This window comes from Orussus abietinus, unplaced genomic scaffold (assembly GCF_000612105.2).
Source record: "Orussus abietinus isolate OABI.00-Male unplaced genomic scaffold, Oabi_2.0 scaffold64, whole genome shotgun sequence".
NCBI lineage: Eukaryota > Metazoa > Arthropoda > Insecta > Hymenoptera > Orussidae > Orussus > Orussus abietinus.
The window spans coordinates 541,854-566,387 of NW_019394435.1; the positions used below are offsets into that span (position 1 = coordinate 541,854).

Sequence of the window (24,534 nt, forward strand, 5' to 3'; positions counted from 1 at the left end):
TTAATATTAAATCGAACGCCGAGGTACTTCTTTACCTTCCAGAAATGTTTATTTCATTTACTTCCTCGTCGGAACTACTTCGCAAGGAATGTCTGGCGGAATATTTTCTTTCTTTCTTTTTTTTTTCTCTCATTTCCACGGTTTCCGCTTTACCTCGGTGGATGCGTCTCTGTCGAAAGTTTACGAAGCAAGTAATTCGTATTAATTTAATTCCCCGGGGTCTCCATTCGGCACGCAGTAAACGCAGTCGGTGGTAAATGTTACCGCGCGTTGAGCGAGGAAACACCGTAATCGGAGTGGAGGGTCTGGCGTTACCTGGCGTGACGTCGGAGCTCTTTGATTCCTATCAAGGTCCGCTGATAATATAGAGCCTACCGCCGTTCGGAAGTAGCTAAATAAAAATATAACATAAGGACTCCGAGATATCGCGTCTAAATAGAACTCCAGTTTCTCAGTCTAGGCGCGCATCTTCCTCAACGTCTTTAAAGCGCCGATTTAGATTGCAATTCTCGAAAACTTCTTAAAAACATTATCTACATACCGCGACAGAAATATCACTCGACTATAATCTCTGCATCTGCGAAAACGTGTAATCGCTTCTCGACGTATAAATGTACTCTTATAAAATTACCTAATTGCATTTATTAATAATTGATTTTCAGGGCCGTAACTTCCTCCACCTCCTCCACTGCCGAGGAAGGAGAACAATCAGAAATGGGAAATAATAGGGAAATAAGGAATGAATCTCACCTAAATTGCGAGAATCATATCAGGGTACTTCCCTTTAACCCGTGAAAGAAGTTACGAAATAACCGGGTGTTTTTACAGCTTCGATGTTAAATCCTTTCCTTTTCCCAAGTCGTTATAGAGGGGAACGAATTCGATCAGATATCTATGGAGATTGGCCAGGAAAGGAACGAAGAAGGCATTGCCAGCATCGGGGATCGCAATGGATCGATTTTTAAATAAACGAAGAAGCCCTTTCTCTTCGCGCTGCGGAATTCCCTAGGAAGGGAGGAATCGGGCCAGCGGACTTGGCGTCGAGGGAACGGGACCCGCCGAGAGGAAGGTCTTCGCCACCTGAGTCGCTACCGAAGTGCTTTGACGCGGTATCTCTCTCTCTTTCTCTTTTCTTACCGAGTTCCATTTTTCCACCTTTTGCGATATCCGCGATATTTCAGTCGCCCGCTATCGCGCCTAACATATATTTACAACAGTCAGTAGGAAAACACCTTGACGCCTCGAGGAGTCCCAACACGTGAGAAGGTACCTGACACAAATACCATTTTTCCGACAACGTGAACAACATTATAAGGTCGATTCGTTGTAAAAAGATGTCTAATCGTCATACTCCGACATTTTCAAAGCAACGTGGGACCGGTGCCGTTCACAGGGTGCGATTCATCGCCTGCCCTAAACTTCCGGCCTGGCTACTACGCACCTGCGGCATTTAGGCCGTGAGACTAGAATTCACTTTCGGTCGGAAAGTTCGACCAAACAAGAGAGATGTCGTCCTGGAAGCTCCCGTATAAACGATTCCCTGGACGCTTAAAAACGCTAGATCTTAAAATCCCATCATACCGCGTACATAAAGAACATCTTTCGTCGCTTCGCAAACGTACTCGTTAAAATTCGACCGCAGCCTCTCCGAACGACTTTCTCGCGAAGTCTCTCTTGCCCGGGCCTTCGATCAAATTTCAAAAGCCTCTCGACTCGACACTCCGACGTTCGATTTACATGTTTATTAAGAAACCCGTCGACCACGGGATGAAATTATAACTTTCGTGAAATCGAGCACGCCGAACGTTCGTCGGAGCACTGCCGAGGGAACCGAGGAGAGCGGTTCAACGAGTCGGAGCACTCCTTTCTCCGGTACTTTAGCGACTCTCTTTTCTCGTATACTCTCTTTTCCCCTTACCTGGGTAGTTTCACTTTTCGATTTTGAGATCCCGACGACCGGCGGCATTCCTCTCCGCAAATGTTCCCCTGAAAAAACCATGTACCTTGATTATATACATCCCCGGACAGGTCATGATCGCGGGCATGCGATTGATTTACGTATCACGGATATCACCTGCACTGCATATTGAAAAATTCCACCTATTTACCACATAACGTATGCGTTATCTTCGACGCGTCCCAGGCCAAGATGTATCTTCCGGGGTCCGTTTCAATTAACGCCGAGGTGTTTTCCGATACCGCGATAAGTGGAGCCATTTCTGCAAACAGCGTACCTTTTTCCTTTTCTCCCTCGTCCCACAGTTGGTTGAGTCTTCGAAGAGTGCCATCCCGTCCGGCTGGCTTGGAACGGCTTTTCTAGGCTCACTCCAAACTGGTCCGATAAGTATTCCCTGCGCTCCAGCGCGAAGCGCAAAGCGGCGCTTCTTTTGCTTTCGCTGCGCTTCGGTTCAGCTCCCTGATGCTATCCGTCCAGGGCAGGTGGATGTACGTCCGATCTTCCGTTACCAGGGAACGTAATAAACGATAGGTCCATAAGTATACGCCAAGGGGCTACAAACCGCTAAAATGAAATCCCATCGTACGGTTAAATCCTTTCCCAATCGACGCATCGCAGATTCCCGGTTTCCATCCAACATCGGTCTTCCCTGAGACGCCGATAACTCGGAACTGCATTTCCATATCATAATGGATTATCGTTGGTCACGTATCCTGAGACTCTCCATTGCCCGAACTGGCAGTCGCGTCTCCTTCTCGTGAGAAAATCACGTAGATCGCTCCACTGCATTCTAGAAGCGAGATTCGTTCCGTGGTTACATCAGCAGGGAGCTCCGCAGCAGGATTCCAGATACCTGGAAATAAACCACGGAACATAAGTACGACACCTTAATTCCGAACGCCTTAAAAACTCCGTTACATCCTATAAATACACCGGGATATGAGATTTATATTCCTGAGCGACGATCACGGCGGCATCCGCTCGTTCGATTTCCCCTCTCCGGGAGTAATCTTCCGCGATCGAGGCCACTCGGTATATCTCGATTCGCGGATCCGGTCTTCCCGGGGTATAATTTTCAATGGCAGCGTCTCCAGGGTGTGGCATCGGCCCTATCTCGGAATCTCGCTCGACTTTCCCGTTCCCATTGAAGAAATTGCCGAAAAGCGGCGGGCGCGAATCGTCGGCCGTTACGGGACCGCGAGTGGAGCGTCTTCGGCACCTGGCTCGCTCGCCCCTCGCCTTTCCCCTCCTACGAGCAACCAGCCTTTCCCCGTTTCGTTCGAAACAACGGGCAAATCTCTCCGGGGCCGCGCGCCGAAATGTGCTCTAACGATAAATCTCAGCCGCGTCTCCGGTTCGGCGATCGGCGGCGCAAAAATCGGCGCGTTTCCCATTTCCCGGAGTCGGGCCCGCATGCTCGGCCGCTCTCTCTCTCCCTCTCCGTCGCTCTCGCCGCGCCAGAGGCGGGCCCGCTAGCGGCGTCTCGCTCGCGCCCTCGCGGCGGGCGGCGGCGGCGGCGGCGAGGTGAGAGCGGCCAATCGCAGCCGGCCGCGGCGGGCAGGTGAGCCAACGGGTTCGGGGGGCGGCCAATCGGCGGCGCGCGCACTCGCGCACTCGGGCCCGACGGTCTCGCGGCAGTGTCGAGTGTGCGATCTCGGGAGCGGATCCTCGGCTGCGGAAAACGGCTCTCCGTCGCGCCGGTGCGTTCGCGAGAGAGCGCGCGCGCTCGCGGGTGTGTGCTCCAGGGTGCTCGTTGGCTCGTCGCCGTCGGCTCGGCGCCGGTGCGCGTCCCCCGACGTCGACGGACCCTGGACGGCCGCCGCCATCTTCCTCTCGCACCTTGCGCGCCCGAGGACGCGCCCTCCCTAACCTCTCCGCGAGCGGGCTCACCTTTGGCGAGCGATCTCACCTCTGGCGAGCGATGTCGCCTTGAGCGCCGCGCCTGCGCCGGTGCCGTGCATCCTCCGACTGGAGACCTAACCTAGACGCGCCACCCCAGAGCCGACATGCAGATCCTCGCCGGGCCCCCCAGGAACCCCGGCCACCTGGTCGCCCTCTATGTCGCCACCGCCGGACTCCAGGGCAACGCGCTCGGATCCGACGAGGAGGAGATCACCCTCCTCGTATACGTCGTCCTTGACACCGCGCAGAACAAGGTATCGAATAAAATTCTCCCGGGCGGAAACCGCTTCCTGCCGACCGTCGCGACCTACGCTGATAAAAATTGCTATGGAAATTTACATACATTTTTACACACCTCGTAACCTGAGTTTTATATAGGGAAAGGTAAAATGGAAGAATTACAAATTGGAAAATGTTTGAATCCACCTAACATTGTGTATTTACCATATTGGAGCAGGTTTACTCGAATTTAATGTAATGTTACATCGTAATTTTCTGTAATTTTACTCAGATGCTGAATATGATTTTACTGTGATTTAACGTGGCATCAGAATAACCAATGAGTGAGTGTGTAAATTACCAGGGCATTTTTATCGGTGTAATGCCAAAGAACTTTCGAACGTTCCAGGTATTTTGTTTTTCCCCGCGATTTTTATCGACGCCCTGGGAAAGGAATATTACTCGGTGTCCCAAAGTAACGCCGACAGTCGTTTCTTGTTTAAAATTAAGCGATTGTTTTAACGCACTAAGTTATACGAAGAAAAGTGAAATTTAGAACGGGCAGAATTGGAATGGAGGATGAACGGCCGCGAACGTTAGAATGGAGTAAGAACGAATACGAATGTTTGAATCGAATGGAATGGTTTTCAAACTGAATTATAAACGGTATTTTGGACTTCCTATATTAATAATCACTTCCAATCGAGTTTTGGGGGTTTTCTTTCGATGGTTTCGCGTGGAACGAGGGTTTTGATGTAACCGTCGGGAACGGTTCCATGGAAGTCGGGGGAACGTTCCTAACCTCACTTATATCTCGGACCAGGTGCGTCCGGGTCGAGTTCCCGCACGTCGCGCGCCTCTCGCTCCAATCGAGGGTTCTTGCCATTGTCCTTAAAAACAAAAAAAAAAGAAGGGAAACGGAAAACAGTTTAAGAGTTACTTAAGAACGATTTTTTTCACGGTTCCGCGTTCGTGAATCTTATAAATTCAAGTATTGCTTTAATATTTCAGTGCTCCGAAATCCGGAATTATTTCCGGGGAAGTCTCAAATTTTCTCCGAAGGAGTTCCTTGTCCACTTTGAGGTTAGGTCGAGGTGCAATAAGAGATATTTCGTGAAGACCACCTGAGTACACCTGGGGGTTGATTAAACATTCTCTTTTAACGTGCCTGCTCAACTTCCGGGACTAGTTGCACGGTAGCGCGGTACTATAAACGGTACGAGAGGTTTGATTCAAAGATAAGATTTCATCGCGGAGGATTCGAATATTTAGCCGTATCTAGTTTATCAGCTGCGATGAGGACGAAGGTTTATTCGAGGTCTCGGGGTGTCCGAGTAAATACTCGAAAATGCTGATTGTACAGACTCCCGTTAGTGCTTGAATAATTGGCGATGCATTTATAATCACGATAAGGTACCTTGTAAAGTTTGCAAGTGAAAAGAGAAAATAGTGGTACCGTTCGACGATACTTTTTTTTTCTCCTGAGGGTAGAGGAACACGATTATTCTATGATTCCAAGGGGGGAGCAATTATTTTCGCATTTCCTTTAATGCGTGCGAAAACCCACAATGTACTGATGTAGTAAAATTGGCTTTGCCAGTGATATTTATCGCGAAAGTAGCGGAATTATTCGAGGCCTGTGAAATGGTCGCCCTGCGCCGATTCACCTGTTGATTCATTCCCAGGTAGTTCCCTCGTTACCTGCTAGGGAAATTCTCGGAGGGAGCCCAAACTGGAGTCTTCTATTTCCCCGAGGTGTCTCTCTTGCACCCGTACGCCGAGTCCGTTACTTCGATTTTTCTTTCCCCGTAAAATCAAAGTAATATCACAAAGGAGCGATTTCGGGGTGGGAAACAAACCCTTGGACCGGTGATTTGCCTGAAAATAGTAATCCCCTCTAAAGAGCGGCGCGCCATTGAAGTGTGGATTACCTTTATTGCACGTAACAATGGCGCCGCGCTCGAACCAGGAAGAAGTTTAACAGCTCTCGGCCAAGTGGCAGGAAAAGGGAAATGGAAGGCTTTGAGAGTAACGAAACTGTTAACTACCGTTGTGCTCGTAGATTCTTTTTTTATTTTATTTTTTTCACAAACTGATAACTACTTCGTAGACATTTTCCGAAAATGCGACTTTTCGCGGCGGACGAATTTCTCTCTATGTTCCTCGAAATTGTCATTTATTTCAACGTCAAGGAAAGCGTATTTTTCTTATTTCTTTCAAACTAATAAAACTACCCTCGTGGTCGTCTACCGAAAGTGCGTCTTTTCGGCGGCGGATGAATGTCCATCTACGTCACTTGAGATCGTCATTTATTTCTACGTCGAGGAGAGCGTATTTTTTTTTATCTCTCAGACGTGCCCAATGCGAAAACCAAGTCCGTCGGTCATCTCGGCCTGTCCGTTTGTTTCTGTGTCTCTTTTTCCGTCAACTTTTCCGCCCGCTCCCCGCCGGCCTCGGGCCACCGTCTTTCTCTCTCCATCCGCCCGTCCCCCTGATCCTCCGTCCTCCTCTCTCCTCCCCCGTGCGTGACACTCTTTCGTAATCGAGAGGTAATCTTCCTGCCTTACGAATCCACTGGTCTCCCCCTTCAGCCCCTCGTTCCCAGACACAACTCCGATGGAACGGCACAGAGTCTGTGATTAAAAACCTGTTTTTTTTATTTGACAAAACCCGTTTCCCTGTTTTTCGGCCCCGAAAAAGCACCGGGGCCATTTCGACTTCGTCGAAAATCCTCTCCGATCGTGGCTTCGTTGCCCGACTCGAAATTTTGACCCTCCATTTGCCCTGAATTACTCTTTTCGCCTTGTTTCACTCTTTTGAATCCTCCTTTCGATCCTTATACGTCATATTTTATTCAATCCTACCGAAGGACTATAAGCTGAAGAAATGGAAATATCTGCCACCATTGAGGTCTAATGTTGGATCTCAATTTAATAATTATTTATTATTATTGCCTCGAATTAAAGCTCCCGAGCAGGATCGAAATTTCGACTTGGATGTCGCATTGGAACGATCGTAGAAACAATGCCCCTGAAAATTGGAGATATCTTGAGAAATAATTATTCCCCGGTTTTTCCGCACGCTGTGATTTTGTAACTTTTCGAAGGACGTTAAAGTGAAGTACGGAGTATATTTATATTCTGGGAATGACGATATGTGTCCTATATTTTTGAAAGAAAAAATGAAAAGAAATGTACGAGGAAGAGGAAGGAGACCGCAGGCTATATTGGGTAAAGCATGAGTCGACGACATACGCTGTGTTCAGACTTTCGAGGCTTTACAAGCACTTAAGAGCAATCAAAAGCACTGACAATTTATAGATTCATTTTCTTTATTTTTGCACGGTTTTCCTTTTTTTTTCTGCTTTTTCTTCTCAATTCTCTTCGTTCGTAGAGTGACGCGACGATTAGCGGGCGCGCTCGGAGCATTTAAAATGGCCGGCATCTCCCGTGTTTTCCATCTTTTCATCGGCAGCCTTCGGTCTCGAGCACTCTCGTAAGCGCCGAGAGCTCGGCCAGGTGAGAAATCGTTTTCCCAGCAAGGAATCTCACCGCGGCGATCCTAAGCCGAGGCGAAGGCTGCTTTCGAATCGACCGAGTCGACGCTTCGACTCGGCTATGCGGTTTAAAATTGTCTAAACCTGGTCCGATTTAGGCAGAAAGTTTCGATAAAGTGAAAAATCACCCCCGATGATTTTTAAACTTTCGCTTTTAAGGTTAAAACCATCGCAAAATAAACAAGTTTCGAATTTCACGAAGCTTTGTCGGGGAATTTTGTTCTTTTAATTTGTAAAATGATATGGCGAAATGATGGATTAGCCAAGTTTCGAAGAAACTTATGGTACGCGTTTCATGAATTTATTACACATATTTATGACGGTATATATACTTTTGTAACCGTTTTCGTAACGGTATATACATTTTTGTAACCATCGCGAAATGAGCAAGTTTCGAATTTTACGAAGCTTTGTTGGGGAATTATTTTTTTTTCTTTTCTTTTACTTGTAAAATGATACGGCGAAATGATGGATTAAGCAGGTTTCGATGAAACTTATGGTACGCGTTTCATGAATTTATTGCACATTTTTGTAACGGTGTAAACGACCTCGTGGTCGGCGCCTGTTCTCTCGGTTTTCGTGCAACCGGTCGTTGTTAAGATTCGAAGTGATTCTTCTTATCTTACGTTTCGAGACCGGCCCTCGAAGGCGGTATATTTTTCCGGGGTCGGGTAAAAAGCGGAGAAACGCCGATGAAAAATTGAGGACTGATAAGAAGACGTCACGCTCGGTGGGAACGGATCCTATTATTAGTCAGATGGTGCTCCACGGTGATATTGTTTGTTGCCGTGCTTCGGGGAGGGTTAGGGGATAGCTTTTTTAACGGGTTTACCCGACTCTGGCGTAAATCCTGGGTATCGGAGTTTTTTTAAAGTCGCCTGTGGAAATCAACGGTCGATATCGCGGCGATCGAGATTGAATCGTCGGACGAAATTAGAGCAGGTGATAATTTTGAGATGTCATCGAGGCAGTAAGGCAAAGTCTCGCTCGGTATTTCGTCGAATGTTTACCTGTATTTGACCTTGGATGGGTCGACAGAAGGAACGAGAAAGGATACACGTGCTTACCCCGCCCGAAATAAATATTCCCGATGGAGGAAATGAATATTTCTAGCGAGTCGTGAATTCGACTTTGACGAAGAATTACCTTCGCTTCGTTTATATCTCGAAACCTGCGAATTTCCCGGCTGGGATGATTTTCGATTTCCGAATTGTCTCGATCGCTTCGCTCGGCCCATCTCGGCAGGAACATGAAAGACGCGCGTTATCTGGTATAATGTGCAAACGCTCCATGTATTTTATCAACAAGTACTTGTATCAACAAACAGCTTCTCCAACGTGCGTGACCGGGCCGTGCAACAAGTGGTAGGAATTCCGAAGTATGCGGAAAATATTCACGTGTCCTTTATTCGTGACATTTCGTACATCAGCGTTGACGTTACACCTTTTATACTTCCCGGATTAAATCCCAAATTAATTAAATATATCCCTCCAGAAATTATTAAATTATCGCTTTCGCTCCTTGGGAGGGATTTTGATCGTAAGTCGACTTCGAGGTGAAGATGATACTTCTTGGAAATTGTTTGCCGGGATTGTTGTTAACTCTCGCGGTTGGAAGGAACGTCAGGTACGAGGAGCGTTCCTACGGGGAGAAATTTTCCATTTACCACGGATGGTAGTACATGGGTCATGTACCTGCGTTCCACTTTCTTTCCATGTGCCTTTTCCCCGGTACTGGGTAGACCTTGACGAGGTTGACCTACCAGCTGTGGAAAATAATGCCGCTCTTCTGATACGGCCGGACGCGTTTACGCACAACAAACGACCAGCGAGTGGATTTTCGGCCGTGGACGTATCTCGGAAAAGTACGTGCTAATGGCCGAGAAACTTTGTCGGGCTTTGTATCGCCCTCGCGGGACTTGCAGTCCCGTCCGATTAGGCGTTTCGACAGATTATACTTATGAGATTATCGTACCCCGATTAAGGCATCATCCGATTAGGCCAAATCGAGGCGATAATGCGTTGCTACCTCGGCGAAACGTGAATTATGAACGGCGTTTATCGCCTCCTCTGTAAATATTATAAATCGTGATGGGTTGAGGAACTGCTAGACAGTGCTTGGAGGATTTCCCTGGATTTTTGTCTTCGAGGGAAATGGAATGATTAATTAATTAACGTGAAATTATTAAATTAGTGGGACCTGAAACTGTGGTCGATGGTGCTTCGAGATATTTGTTGTTGCATCCCGTGGGCATTTTTCTGCCTTCCGTGGAAATATGGGGGAAATGTGACGGACAGGTCTCTATATTCGCGTATAAGCTTCTGCATATCTTTGCATGGAAAGTCCAGAAATGAATAAGGAGCATTTTTAGAGGGAACACGAGACGTCCTCGGCCTCTCGCTCTCGTCAGCTGATGACCTCCAATCTCGTCGTCATTTTTACAACAGTCTTTTACCTTGGCTCACGTCGACAAAATCTGCAATTTATGAGGACGTGCGCACTGGCATTCTGAGGGCCCGCTTTTTTCTTTTTTATCACCGAGTCTTTCCAAATTTAGCAAAAGTCTTTTTCTTAAAAGCTCGCTCGACGCGAAACGACTGCGCGATTAATCTTTAACATATCGCACGTTCGTTTAAGAGCATTGAAAAATATTAACGACCAATGTTCGTCGCTGGGCATTTTTTTTTTTACTTTTTCTCGTTAGTTTCTTTCTTTTCTTTTTTCTCCTTGCACTTTGGAGACGCGTAAATGCGCGGAGGAATCGTACACTCGTCGGTACTGCGTAGAGGAAAAATTAAAGGGACATCGTAACTGCATTCTTGTTTTAGTCTCTTTAGTGAATGGTGGATCTACGGGGAGACGATCTGTAGTGGTGGATCGAAGAAATTATTTTCACGTCCTCCTCGAGTCGAGGTGTGTAGCAGAGGCCATTGCGCGCCATTTTGGTCTTCATTATGGGCAGGAACGTTATGAGGCCACGCAATGCGCTGTAACTTTCGATGGCTACCAACACTTTACTCGGGACAATGCGGAGGAACCCCTTCTTTCAAAAGCCGTTAATTCATAAAAGCTGTTTTACACGCCTACGCGTTACCATACAAATCGGCTCGCACAATGAGCACGGGTTTTGGTGAACTTTACCATGGGAATTATTTCCGATCCCGCACCTTGTATCCAGCGAGGAATTGTAACACTTCGACCAAACGACTTAGGACGTGTCGTGCCTATCTTATTTATACATCTTTGTTCCTAAAACATACGTTACATTTTTATATTCATTTTTGGATTACGAGGAGAAGAGAATAATTATTTCCGATACCGTTCTTATCCAACAAGGGATCGTAATGCTTCTATCGAGACGACTTCCCACGTGTCGTGCCCTATTTTATTCATATGTCTTTGTTCCTTAAACATTAATTACACTTTTATGTTCATTTTTTAAGTACGAAGTGATTTTCTATTTATGTAATTGGAGATTGGCCGGTAAAGAAACGTTGAGGTCGACGCGATTGATAGCGATTTCCGTTGGCAACGACTCGACTCAATGGCGAAGCTCGGTCGTACCGAACTACCTTGATCTATTAACCTCGCGTCGTTGGACACCTATCCATTGCATTTTTTGTTGTCCAGTCTTGGGGACTCGTTGCGTGTTAAAGCGGCTCGTTACACGCAGGCAACGGCAAGGCGCCTTAATGTCAGATATAAGAACGCGTATCTGCGGGGAAAAATGACAAGAAAAAGACCTACGACGGGGAAAAACGCGAGATCGTCGCCGCGACGACCTGCCCCCCCTTCACCTGACGTGTATCGTAATCAATGGAGATAAATTCATAATTAATGGGGCACGATGAGACGCCGTTAAATTTAAGGCCGCTCGTTACCCGGAGGCGCGTTCTCGCGCCGAATTTTCGGCCACCAAGGCACTTGCCCGTCCCGCGGGATCGATTAATAAAAATAATTCGATAATAGGGATATATTTTATAAATCGGTTTCCCGGTGATAAGGATAAGTCGGTGAGTGGCGGAAAGAGTGACGTGGAAGACGGGGTGCACACATTGTCAACGCGAAAGCGACAGGTAATCGGTTTATTTGAATAGCAGGATAACGTGTAACTCGTCTACTTGAATATTTAGAGGATGATATTCATGAAATTGATATATTCTTTCCCCCGAGGGGTAAATTTGCATACCTTATTAACCGTTCGAGTCCCAGGCAGCGCGATTGCGCTGTTCAGATTTTATTTCGAGAAAACCCAGCACATTTCGAGCGTTGTGGACAACTGACGGTGCGTCACCGATTGTCAAAGTCGCTCAGATTCACTGACCCAAGTACATTACACAGCTCCTTCTTTTAACCTCTTAACTTACAATATCGTGTGAGAGACGTGGTAAATCAATCGGGCCAAACGTGAACAAAACGTGTGAGAGACGCGGTATGTCAATCGGGCCAAATGTAAACAAACCGTATGAGAAGTTACATTCAGCCAAACCGTGAAATGGGCCGATGTATGACCGACACTTTTGTTGTTTATGGCACGCGCTATTGGAATTTAAATCGTAACGCAAGGGTGTAAATAATACATCTTACAATTCAAGAAACGCTATCGCGCCGAGTGGGATCCATCGACATTAAATAAACAAAGCGCTATCGCGCTGCTTGGGTCTCCTCGTACTCATTTAGAGAAAGCGCGGTTGCGCTGTTCGGGATTCTTCGACAGTGTTTTTTCAATACCCCCTAGGACTCAAACGGTTAAATCGAATTCCAGACTACAGCGATAGGCGATGGGACGTTATGTTCTCTTTTTTATTTTAATTTTTTTAATTCTTCTTCCTTCGTTTTTCTTTTAATACCTACCACGTAGAGTGGGTATAATCTGCATTATTCTGCACTTATCATCCCGCGAGTCGCGTTATTTGAGGACTCGGGAATATGGTCGCGGATCTCGGAGTGACCTTTCATATAATTGTTGGAGAAGGATGGAGCCGCAATCTCGTGCGAATCGATGGCGCGAATTAGACCCGCGATATTGCCCGGCGAGATTGCCTCGTAATCATCGGCCTGGATAAGGATAGGGGGATCTTGCTCAGCAATGAGAGCATCGATGCACCTCGCTTCGAGAATCGTGTAGATATTACGAGAGGGAGAGAGAGAGAGAGACCGTGACACGAAGTAAATCCCGGTAAAATAATTTCGCGATACCTCACATAGAGATTAGAGCTTGATATACCCGCGCGAGTAACGCAGGTAATTAATTTCGGTCATGAGGAGGAATTAAGTATGCGCGACGCGTCGCGGTTGGTTTGCGTATTTCATGACGCGTCGCGCGTCTGATTTTCGGTCAATAGCCACTTGAGTTAGTCTTTCTCCTACATACTTTTTTATATATTCCTCGACCCTACGAGCTCGTGTGTCGCTTTTTCAGATTTTTCTTGAATTAATTTTTTTTTTTTAGAATATTCAAGAAACTTCTCGCAAGGCAATCGGCGCATTGTATTCCCAGGTTATAGATAAGAGGTCGCAGGGGGGCGAGTCGAGAAACCCATGAAACTTTCCTCGGTGGTTCGTACAATGGGTAATTTGACCCGAGTCACGATCGGAACGATGACGTGCCAATTGTCATGCAGGTCACAGGTGACTCTCCCAGAGAGCGTCACGCACAGGACGCACTCTGGTACGTCGTTCAGATATCGCTCCTGCGTCGCCCTGATACGCACTTGCGTGTATTTTCGTGTACCATTCGCGTGTCGCTCGACAACGGAGGTTAGGTCGCCTTCGCGGGGGGGAAGGAAATGCCCGATGCGCGTATCGGGACTTATCGGAAGGGAAAGAGGGGCGCACACCACGTGCTACGATTGCACTCGCACGTACCTTTTTATGCAACCACGTAATTGTTATCCGACTCTGCTGCATACAATGAGGGTCATCGATAGGGTGTTTGAGTATTTCTCGCTCGAAAGTCATTCTATACGAGTGGCGAAAAATCGAGGCGAGGGACGGGCGTCTCCGACGATTGCGCCGCCATCTTGGATTTCTGCAAACTCTCACTTTTAGCTCTCTATATGTATACGATTTTATTTTCTTCATGCCCGGATAAAATGTCAGCCCTGTGCGACCCGATTTTTGTTTTCATGCTCAGATCAAATGTCACGTACAATTTGCATGACCGAACTATAAGGTACTACATTAGGCGTTTTGTCAGGAAAATCAAAGGATGATTGTGTGATATAGATAGACGGGGGTGTACGTCGTGTATCTGTGATTTCATAGTCACGTGGCGTTACAGAGGATTTTAATCGAGACGATGTTAGATTCTTAGTCCGCTTTTTAACGCCGATGAGGGAGCTCGCCGTGGAAGCCGCGCTTCAGGTGACTTTAGACGGCAAGATAGGAGTCGATGAAATTTATGCAAACTAATGCTCGAACTAATGATATGCCTACACGTTGGACTCGACTTAAACTTTGGCCGAAGGTTAAACCCGTAAACGCAATTCGGTCGGGGAGAGTGCATTTCTGCGTTGCCTCGCGGTCGCGATTCGCTGATGGGAAAGTTTTGCTCGGAGTAACTTTAGAAATTTCTTCTTCCTTTTTTTTTTTCTTCTTCTTTTATTCCTGCAAATTCGTTGCGAGATATCCCGCCGATAATTGTCATGCACCGGCTGTATCGCCGAATTTGCTCGATGTTATCGATGGGGCGCGCTTTACGATCCCGCCGCGCGTTTTTGACGGAACGCAAATCCGTGCCGGCGCTTTTACTGCACTTGTCTCGTTAAGGCAATGCCTGCATAATAACCGGCTGCATACATAAAGTATCCGCGAGCGTGCCCACGTACAATAACAACGAGGAAGAATGTTTATCCTTATTTTTACAGCCATTCGGAAAGTGAACGCCACCCGTGGAAAAGCTCCTCGAGCTTCGGCCGTAAGTGCCGCGGCCCTCGTTACGCACTCGTTACATGCTAATTCGGGGCCCGTACTCTCCTTTTCGTGCAAATACGAGCTTCTAAATTCTTCCCTCGTCGGTGGATTTATTAATGATAACCTTTTTGCCGCAATTTGCCGCAGTTTGCCTCGCGGCGAGCGCGAGGAAACTCGCCTCGCCCGAGAAAACGTTCCTTCGACGTATCTGAAAAAAAAAGAAGAAAAATCCATAACGACGATTTTAATGACCCGAATTTTTTCTTTTTTTTTTCCAACGCATTTTCGACACGTGTGCATCTGTTCTCCGTGTTATGTGTTACGATATTTTGAGGGGAAAAAAAATTTTAACGTCGTTTGCGGCAAATAAATTCCGTTCGGTTGGCATACCGAGGCGCCGGCCAGCTCGAGCGCAAAGGGTTAATGCCGCCTCCGGGGCAGAATGCGGTTTGCTTTTTATTTATTATTTAATAATTGCCGAGAATTAAATTAAACGTTCCTTCGGGTTATCGAATTCTAGGATCGCGAAATACGACTGATCGGCGAAGGCCATTCGTTACGGTCGCCTGGGATTTCTGTTACCCTGGGAAATGTCGATTATGAAGTACTCTTTGAAACGATCCTCCTTACCTTCGTCGAAGCCATCGGCCCCCGATTGGCCTGAGTTAATTGCCTCCCTTGAAATAACTCGACTTCGTAATCGAGGGAATTTCATTGCCGGGAAAATCGTTACCGAGAGCTCGTCAATCACGAACCGACGTATCGTCGAGGCGAGAAAATTCGACAGCTATTTTCATCTATAATCGTTTTCAACGTGGAGGAGTTGCCTGATAACGATCGCAATTAACTCCGAAATTACCGTGCATTATTTCTTAGTTGGCGACACGTGCATCGGTCTTATCGAAAGTGACGGAAAAAAAAAGGAGAAAATGGCTCTCGAAATTATAGAGATTATCGAAATGGTATATTTATTAAAAAAAAAAGAAAGAAAAATCTTAATTTCCGTTGACTCAAGTTGTTTTTATGATAACAGGGAACGAGGGTCGGTTGGACTGTCTTATGGAGTATCCCTCTAATTAATCGGGCTGAGGAACCGATGATTTTGAAAAATTATGAAAAATGCTCATTTTAAACTCGAAAACGCGACTTTTTCCATTCGTCATTGCTCAGGTGAGATAGGGACAGGATAAGAGAGGTGACCCTGGCGGGCTGAATATATATATTACGTGAAGTAGGGTCCCGTGTAGTGGCTCGTGACTGTTGAACTTAAGTCTTTCGGTCGCTTCTGCGTGATTAGCAATCAGTCGGCTGGAAAAGTCACCTTGCCTTGCATGTCGGCCGTTTCCGTCAACGCGGAAGTCCAGTTTTTGCTGGTTCGAGATAAACCCGATCAGTCGTAGCAGCGGATGCACGGCAAATCCCTGACATTTTCACACCTCCAAGGTTCTCAAAAAAAAAAAAAGGAAAAAAGGAAGAAATTCATTATCAATCATTCTTTACCTCGATCGCGATACATCCAGAAATCCCGATATTAATAGTCAAATCGTGGCGTCGTCGCCAAACCGTGACGCAAGGTACAAAGATAAGACGGCAATGATAATCGGAGCTTTTTGTCTCTCCTCAGACGGTGGGCTTTCGTCGACGCCTCGGCTGTATGCACTGCAACTGTTCAGATAACCTGCACCTGCAATTAGGAGGAGAGAATACTTGGCGTTGAAAGACTCGGCGTCAAGGATTGCGTATATATCCCGTTGCGTTAAAACATGGCATTAAAAGTGACGCTCAACGTTGAGAGGAATCATTTTCGAGAGGGACCTTTGGTCGGCGAGGAAGTCGCCCGTCTGCCCGACGTAGAATTCGTTTAATCCACGGCCGTTTGCTTGCAGGTTATGGGCCGGCAGCAGTACATCGTGCGACCAATGGTCATGGACGGCGAGGGAGAGGGCAACGCCGGAAGTGAAAATCCGGTCGTCGCGGGAAGCAGCGGGGTCGTCAGCGAGATGGCCCTCGCGCATGCGCCGGCCCTCACCGAGGAGGTCCTGAGGGAACACGGGATCCCCCTTCAGCAAGCCATCCACCAGGTACCAGAACATCTCATACCTGAAATTTTCATCTTTTTCGTTAATATATATCCACGAGTCGGGATCCAGAGCCGCGAGAACCCGGTCGCGTTCCCGGTGCCTTTTACGCAATTCCTCTTTCTCCCCTTTCTACTCGGCTCTCGACGAAAACGGCGTAACCTGCCTGCCTCCTCTCTATCCACTCTACGTCGTAATGCCGGGTTCACCTACCGTGGCGACTGTTGCGCCATTTTGTCCTACTAGGACGCAACGACGGTGAATATTCCCTCTAAATCGAGCCGGAGTGTGTTTAACGTGGTCGCTCTTGCTCGTCACGGTTTACCTCATTCCCTGCAATTTCTGGTACGCGGACTTATGAACGAGGGTTATGCAATTTCTTGTGACCATTGTTAAATTCACTCCTGGCTGTTTGAGGGGACCCTGGGGTGGATGGGTTTTGGAGATACACCGATGTATGGCGGGTTGCTCGCCGTCTTGAGCGGGCATCAGGATGTCAATGTTATCAGTGGCACGAATGCACTTGGTACGTCGACTCGGCACTATATGGCGCCACGTTGTGTCATTGAAACCGACGAAGCGGTTCATTTTAACTATAGCCTATCGATGACACCCCTGCAAGATCTCTCCCCCGATCGTATGGTGTATATTAAATGATTCCGAAATTGAGTCACCTGCACGGGGCCATTGTTGCCGCATGTGGGCCTCCATTGTCGGGATCGTTGATCCCGAAGAGAGGTGTCGTCGCTTAAATTCAGTCGACATGCGGGTGACAAGTACGACGACTTTACCGACATGCGATAACAATTACTCGATACGGGCCTGATCATTAGGTCGATCCGAATTTCCAGCTGCAGGGACCTGTATAATGGGGTTGGGCACAGGTTAACGAGTTTGGTCGCTTTTAAGTACCTTGATGATGTTCCTGAAATTCTTAGTTCGTAATGAGGTAGTTTAGTGTCTATACCTCTTGGTTATTGGCCGGGAATTAAAATAGATTCAGGTAACAATGGTTAAAGGTACGCGGTGAGTTTTGGAGGTCGTAGCACCCTGTCTGGGTATTTATCGTATTTCGGAGGGCAATTTTATAGATTTTATAAATTAAGGAATATCTTCTGATGGGATTCTTTTCATTTGCAGTTCGAGACGTGGTGGTCGTCCCTCTCGTACATTCCCAGCGGATGTTCACCGAGGTTCATCGTCGACGGCCAGGCACCCTTGAGGCAGTGCCTCCACCCCGAGTCCTGCAACAAGGACATCGAGCTGCCGACGCATTACACCCTCTTCCACGATCTTCGCAAGGAGTTCGCCACCTGCTATTCCGCCCATGACGAGCTCTCCACTCGGAGCATCCAGGAGATGACTCAATGTATCCTTTTCTATGTAGCGTACGTCGTTCCACCGTGGTCGTATCTTCTACAGGCGCGTATCGTTGAGCGTAATAACGTGTAAAATCAAAGGGCCTTCGCGTGATTACGCGTGATTACGCGTGATTACCCGGGACGAGGTACTAACAATCGGTCATACCTGCGATTTTCGCAATTTGGATATTTTAAAGCCCGATTTGAGCTTACCCTGGTGCAGGGATCGGAAAGTGTGGCTCTCGGGATGGTGAGAGTGGACTCGAGTATCGGATTCCTAACTTCAGGACTTTTAATTTTCACGATTCCAGGAGATTGCGCTAGGATTTTTAAACTTCCTTCAGCTGGCTGTATTTCTTAGATGCACGCATGCATCGTTACCTGCAAATCCAGGCCAGACAACGGCGCACTTTGCCAAAGGAGGTGGATAGTCGGTTATCGCGTTATCACGCGTCCCATTCACGTGATGTAAAGTATCCCGGGCTCGGATGATTTTTTTCCTTTTCCCGTACCTCTTACTTTTTTCCCATTTCCATTGTCCATCAACGTGTATGGTTCGTTGCGTAATCATTCGAAACGGATTTCCTTTGCCAAGTGGCTTAGATATTTCCATTGTCCACCCCTTAAGGTACAGACGGGCCGTTTACCAGGTCTTTAGTCAAATTGGATAAAAAAAAAAATTAACGATTGGACGACAGTAATTTTTCAGCCTTGAAATTTTCTTCTTTCTATCTAGGTCCCGTTTAAACGACTGGATTGCTTTCCTGCGACTTGAGTCAATTTCGGTCGATGTGATTCGAGGTGGATTGGAATTGTTCGCGAAATCTGGTGGAATCTGGGGGATGAATTAACGCGTTCGGAAATTTGTCTCGAGGCGAGAAAACATGCTCGACCGGGCTCTCCAAATTTACACCGATAAGTGTATCTCGCGTCTCCTGATAGAGGTATCGTTGCATGCCAGGTCAAAAGAAGTGGCTCCGAGGGCGAAGAGATTAGGCTAGTCGTTCGTTGTAGACGCGGCCTTAAAGTTTGTGCAGCGACCGGGGGCCTCGTGTGCTCGCGAGTGCACACGAGGAGGTACCTTTCCATGTGTGTTACGGGTCAGCGATGTCAGTGTTTCTCAAGCTCATTATAATCGCAAAGCTGTCGCAAGGCGGTTCTTTTCCTGGAGGTATATAATGCCATCTCGAGGCTTACTTTGGACGAAAAAAAAAGAAAATTGCCTCGAGTCGCGACGTCACTTGGAGCGTATATTCTGCTTAAACAACGCGTAAATCAATACTCAGCTGGACCGGGCTGAATTGATTGGGCCGAATATAATTACCTTTATCGCCTTCCCGAGGATACAATTATATATCCCTTTCATGGAGCTATTTATCCCAACAATTGAACCCCCGAGGTTGTACACCTCAGATAAAAGGAATAATTGAGGTCTGCATTTACTCGACATCATTTTTTTCTCCCGTCGTTTCGTCCCGAATTTCTTCGCATTCCAGTTATTTTTTTTTCCCCCTGGATTTCGGCAACTTTGAGATTCACTGGCCGAAGACGGCTCAGGTTACGATTCTTCCATACACTTCTGTACCTTGGGGGGCAGGGGTTTTCATTTGATCGCGTACCTGCGTTATGTCGTACCCAGAGGGAATATATTAACGTTTGAAAAAAAAATTGTTGACAGTTTCAAGGAGTGCAGGAGGAATCCTTTTCACGGACGTACAGAGTCCCTCCGATGAGCATCGCATAATCGGGTTATAATTGACTGGGCGTGGAAAATATCGCGTTAAGAATTTATGCTAATTGGGAGCTTTTCATAACGAAGTAGAAGTCGCGCGTTCCGTCGATACTAGATCTCCCGACTAGGGGAACCTTGACCTCGATGATAGGTTTTCAAAGAAGCTGAACTTTTTCACTGCGAGACCGCTCGCGCCATCTCGGCGGGCAATTCCTTCTACGTGGCATTGCGCAACTTAACCAGGAAACCGGTGTAGGCATATTCCAAATGACCCGCGACCCTGCAGAGGCTTCACGAGGAGGAAGAGGGGAAAAAAAAAAGAAAATAACTAGGAAACGAGAAAGAAAAAGGCAGAAAGACTGCCGCAGGTGTTTCCATTAATCACGAAAGACGTTCCACGAAACCTGCGCATGCGTCCTACTCGGTGGGAAGGAATAAAGCCCCCAAAAACGTGAACTTCACGTAGTTTCACCCCCCGATTCCATCTATCGAGGGATCCGTGGCCTGGAAACCTAATTATTCCTCCATTCTCTGGAATTTAATTAAAAGGTGCCCCGAGTCTCTGAGCCCCCCCTTAGCGATTTCAAAACGTCATTGTCCTCGGCGTAACGTCTCCTCCGTGCGAGCTGGACGTCTGACAATAGCCGGAGAAAAAGGGCGAAAAGTGTCGTGAAATAGTGCAAGGGCCCCCGGGCAGGTTTGAGGTTAGCAACGAGTTCCACCGTCCCTGGAAAAAATACCGCAGTGGCGCGCCGGCTTGGTCGAGCGGACCCGGGGGGAACGAAAGCGTGCGCCGCCGCGGGCCGGGGGGTGGGGGAGGACGCGGCGCTCCCATTGGTCTGCCAGGCAGGCGGCTCGCTCGCGCGCATGCGCGCGCCTGGAGCTGCGCGGTGCATGGCGCGGCAGTCGACGCCGGTGACGTCCACGCTCCGTACTCACACGCGCGCGCGACTCCGTGCCGACACGGTCAGTCGGCCACACACGCGCGGCCCTCTCGTATCGGCATTCTCGGCTGCGTGCCTTACCGGGAGCACTATGCCGCATTATAACACGCGGAGTTAAGGGGAGCACGCGAGCAGGCCCGCCGGTGGCCACGGAACGTTTTTCGCATCGCCCCGGCCCCTTGGCGCATCCGAAAGCTCATCTACGGCCGGTTTTGTTTGAGGTTGGGGCCCCAGACGCTGCCACGACGCGACGCCCTTGCCGACACACCCGAGGTATGCATATTCGGACGCAAGGTCGAGAGGGGCCCTTCGATCTTTCCGGGGACCCGTCACCGTTCTCGTCCTCCCACTCGGGAAGGACGACCCGAGATAAAATATATTTAGCTTGAGGTATTTAACTTGGAGACTATAAGGAAGCCTCTATGTGGGTTGTTTCAGGAGAACGCGATGGGCCTCGTAGGTGCACCCACTCGTGCAGGGGATTTTGACTTATTTACCTTCTTCTGGGTTTACACTTTTCCTGGATAAATGTTCAGTTCCTTTTATTCCATAGTTCATTTATGATTTATTTTTATACCCGTAGTAAGGTGTTGTGAACGCAAACTACGGTAGCGTTTTCGGCTGCTTTTGGCTCAAGATGAATCGGAGGTTTTATCTGAAGATGTATCTAGACCCCCCCCTCTAGATAAGCTAATCCAATAGTTCCGTCCCGTAAATATTCGGTAATTGTTTACTCGGCACGTGGATAAGCCGTGCGGACTGGGAGTCTTTCTCCGAGAACATATCTAAGCATCGACGCGGCTCATTTTTCCCTCGCCGATAAGAATTCTAAGGATAATTCGAAAAGATTCATTTGCCTCGGGGCTCGATTGATCGGCCTGGCATCTGGTGGAGCAGAATTCCTCCGATAATCCGCGCTCGTGCCGTATTCACTCTCCTTCGATCCGACTATCCGAGGGACACCTGTTGCAGGTGATATATGGTTCGACGTGTCCGGAACCGAAAGCCTCGCAGCCGGATTGCCGGTGGAAACGGTTGCGATATCGCGAACGAGACTCACGAGTCGGTCGCCATTGTTCCACGGTTTCCCTGCCGTGAGATTGACATGTTTCGGTGTCGATCGGGTGATACAAAAAAATCTTAGTTTAGAGTATACGGGTTTGATTGCGAGCAACTTACCGGGAACGAGGTTTGACGGTATTTTTTTTTATGGTCAACGAGTCACGTGGGATGCAATTAAATGTTAGAACATAAGTGGTCAAGTGGCATGGAGGAAACGAGATTTTTTTTTACCTAGTTAAAAATTCGGACGTTGAAAGGGCGGTGAATTTAAAAACCTTCAGCGGCTCCCTTGCGTTCATTAAGATCGAAGGAATCACCCGGTCGAGATTCGAAAAAGTTCCAGCTGGGGAACTTATCTCGCATCTCGACGACCCCGGCCTTGGGGTGCACGAACTTGCGATGCATGTGACTCGATAAGTTTTCTTTGGCATTTGGTCTCCTCGGCCGATTAAGGTCAGATCGACGTCTAACGATCGAATCGCCGGGCAGAATTTGCGTACTCGCGATTTCTCTTTCCCTCGAAATTTGCCGCGATCATTTGAACGCTAAGAGCGGTGCCAATCGGGCGAGTGATGTTGCGAAATTTACCTACACGCGACTGTCGTAGAAGCGAAAAGAAAACGGAGGAAAATGAAGAAGAAGGAAAGTTAAAATCACTTTATATATGAATTAGCAGGCTATTAAAACGTAACGCCGTAATTACCGATCGCGGTAAAAAAAAAAAAAGAAGCGGTTTACTCTCACAAAGGAGCGGACTTTTCCTCGTCCCGGTACCGCTGGATATAGTCATTAACCGCGGTCATTATGACGGCACACATTGCCGATAATTGATATTTCTATTCCGTGATTACCGGGGACTGTCCGCGAAGCTAGCGAAAACGTCGGTTTTGCGCCGCTCTGTCCTTATTCAACGTCGCCGGGATTCCGAAGAAGTAGGAAACAGATACGTCGTGAGAACGTCGAGGGTCCCTTTCGAGGAGTCGATATTGTGACGTGACCGTCCGACATGCTCCGCGGGCTGCAAAAATGTTGGTATTATCGCGCGACATGAAAGAGCGGACCCGATCGGGCCGGAGGCCGCGGCCCGGTAACGGCCGACCGTGATTGGCCCATTCCGTTGGGCCGGCCGGCCCCATTGGCCCATTCCGTTGGACCGAGCGGATCCCATTGGGCCTCGCTTATCGCTCAGTAGAAGAGTAAAGGTCACTGGCTGGCGGCTCGATGGCTCGATGACTGTCAAATCGCGCTTCCCCGCTCTGCACCTCCCTTTCTACCCCCTCGAATTGCCATGGAACGGGTCGATTATGCAGTTATTCAATTATTCCGCTCTTCGAAAAATACCCTAAACGGAGGCGGGCTCAAACTCGGCCGCGGCGCCAACGGAAAGTCCGGCTCCGAGCCTAACTCCTTTCCGTATCGCGGCCGATTGCGCGATTTATAGACCCTAGGAAAAATGACGGACGATTTATAGGAGCTGATAAGGCCCCGACTCGGTGCGCGCTCCTCGCGTTTGCCTTTGGCCTTGCCTGTCGGCTAGACTTGGAGAACTTTTAACACCGGTATGTAGACCGAGGCCCCCCCGATCGGCCGGAAGTCTTCGGGAAGAATGTTACTCTTCGGTTCTTATCTGCCTTGATGTTAGGAAATTTTCCGATGGCCCCCCGAAATTTTTAAATCTCCCGTACGCCATGCACCTAGTGTCTTAACGTATATATGTATCTAGGTGTTCCTTAACTATCGTTGAACAGACTTTGGATTCACATCTGACACCGAAAATGATTATCACGTCAAGGAAGTACAGGACATGGTTAATGTCATCCAGAGGATGATTAAAGATGGTAAGTTGGTTGAATTATTGTAGTCGCGCTCGAATGGAGAATTGATGCGTTTTTAGTGCTTAAAGGAACTGCTTCTTCTTTTTATTTTTTTTTTTTATTTTCTTTTCTTTCTCTTCCTCATTACGAAATCAGCAGTGTCGTTATCAAGCAACTAGTGTGGAAACGTATTTCTCTACGCGTACATTTCAGATCCTGGACATCATTGTTAATTGTATGGAAAGACCTCTGTACGTGTATACATTACCTGCGTAGTGACGGCACACGCATTTACAAATGCAAAGGCTGACTTACGAAGACGGGTCAGGTCGTATAATATTATAAGTAGAGCCGCATTGCACCTCTTATCACAGTGATAGTCAACCTTTATTCATGAGGTTTTACATTACAGCCGGGTGATGATTATTTTAAACACCGACGTGTCATTTGAATGTCTATTCGCGAGTACTGGAGGGGAAAACTTTCGAGGATGGAACATTTGCACACCTTGAGGCAATGAAGTAAAAAAAAGAAATTCACTCGAAAAAAAAAAGAAATAATAGCTTTCACTTTTAATTACCAGAAATTTCTTGCAATGAAAGGTTGAGATGAAAATAAACCTTCCCTAGCTTTATGCAACGTTACGGTGGAATTTCAATTTAGATCGCTGAAAGGATAAGTTTATCGAATATTCGTTGAATCCGGCTCGTGAGAGTAAAAAATAATTACTCAACTCTTGCGAAGCCTTGGAGTAATATTCTTCCTTTTTTTTCCCCTTCTTTTATTTATCATTATTTAAACCGTGCCAACGTCAATCGCCGAGGGGTAGAAAGTTGATCTATGATAGTCGTGAGATACGATCTCGAAGGAGGAGAAAAGAATCGCGGACGTGCAACGTCAGTCTACTTTTTCGATGAAATGCAGTTTGATGCCCTTTTTATATTGAAAAGAAAAATCGATTTCACGTGTACAAGGAGGTAGAATACTGTTAGGA

General features: G+C 47.5%; 1 protein-coding gene across 2 annotated transcripts in view; it reads left to right on the forward strand.

The window, feature by feature from the left end:
• Positions 1 to 3,590: 3,590 nt before the first annotated feature.
• The window catches only part of LOC105697567 (RNA-binding protein fusilli), a 39,150-nt gene continuing 18,206 nt past the window's right edge, over positions 3,591 to 24,534 (forward strand). The window contains exons 1-4 of one of the 2 annotated variants that reach the window (XM_023432291.1): positions 3,591 to 4,113; positions 16,436 to 16,630; positions 17,768 to 17,996; positions 23,475 to 23,564. In XM_023432291.1, the coding sequence (XP_023288059.1) occupies positions 3,964 to 4,113; positions 16,436 to 16,630; positions 17,768 to 17,996; positions 23,475 to 23,564 (664 nt within the window). In that variant the 5' untranslated portion in view covers positions 3,591 to 3,963. The remainder of the gene's footprint in view (positions 4,114 to 16,435; positions 16,631 to 17,767; positions 17,997 to 23,474; positions 23,565 to 24,534) is intronic. The other variant, XM_012420973.2, reaches the window with a different exon arrangement.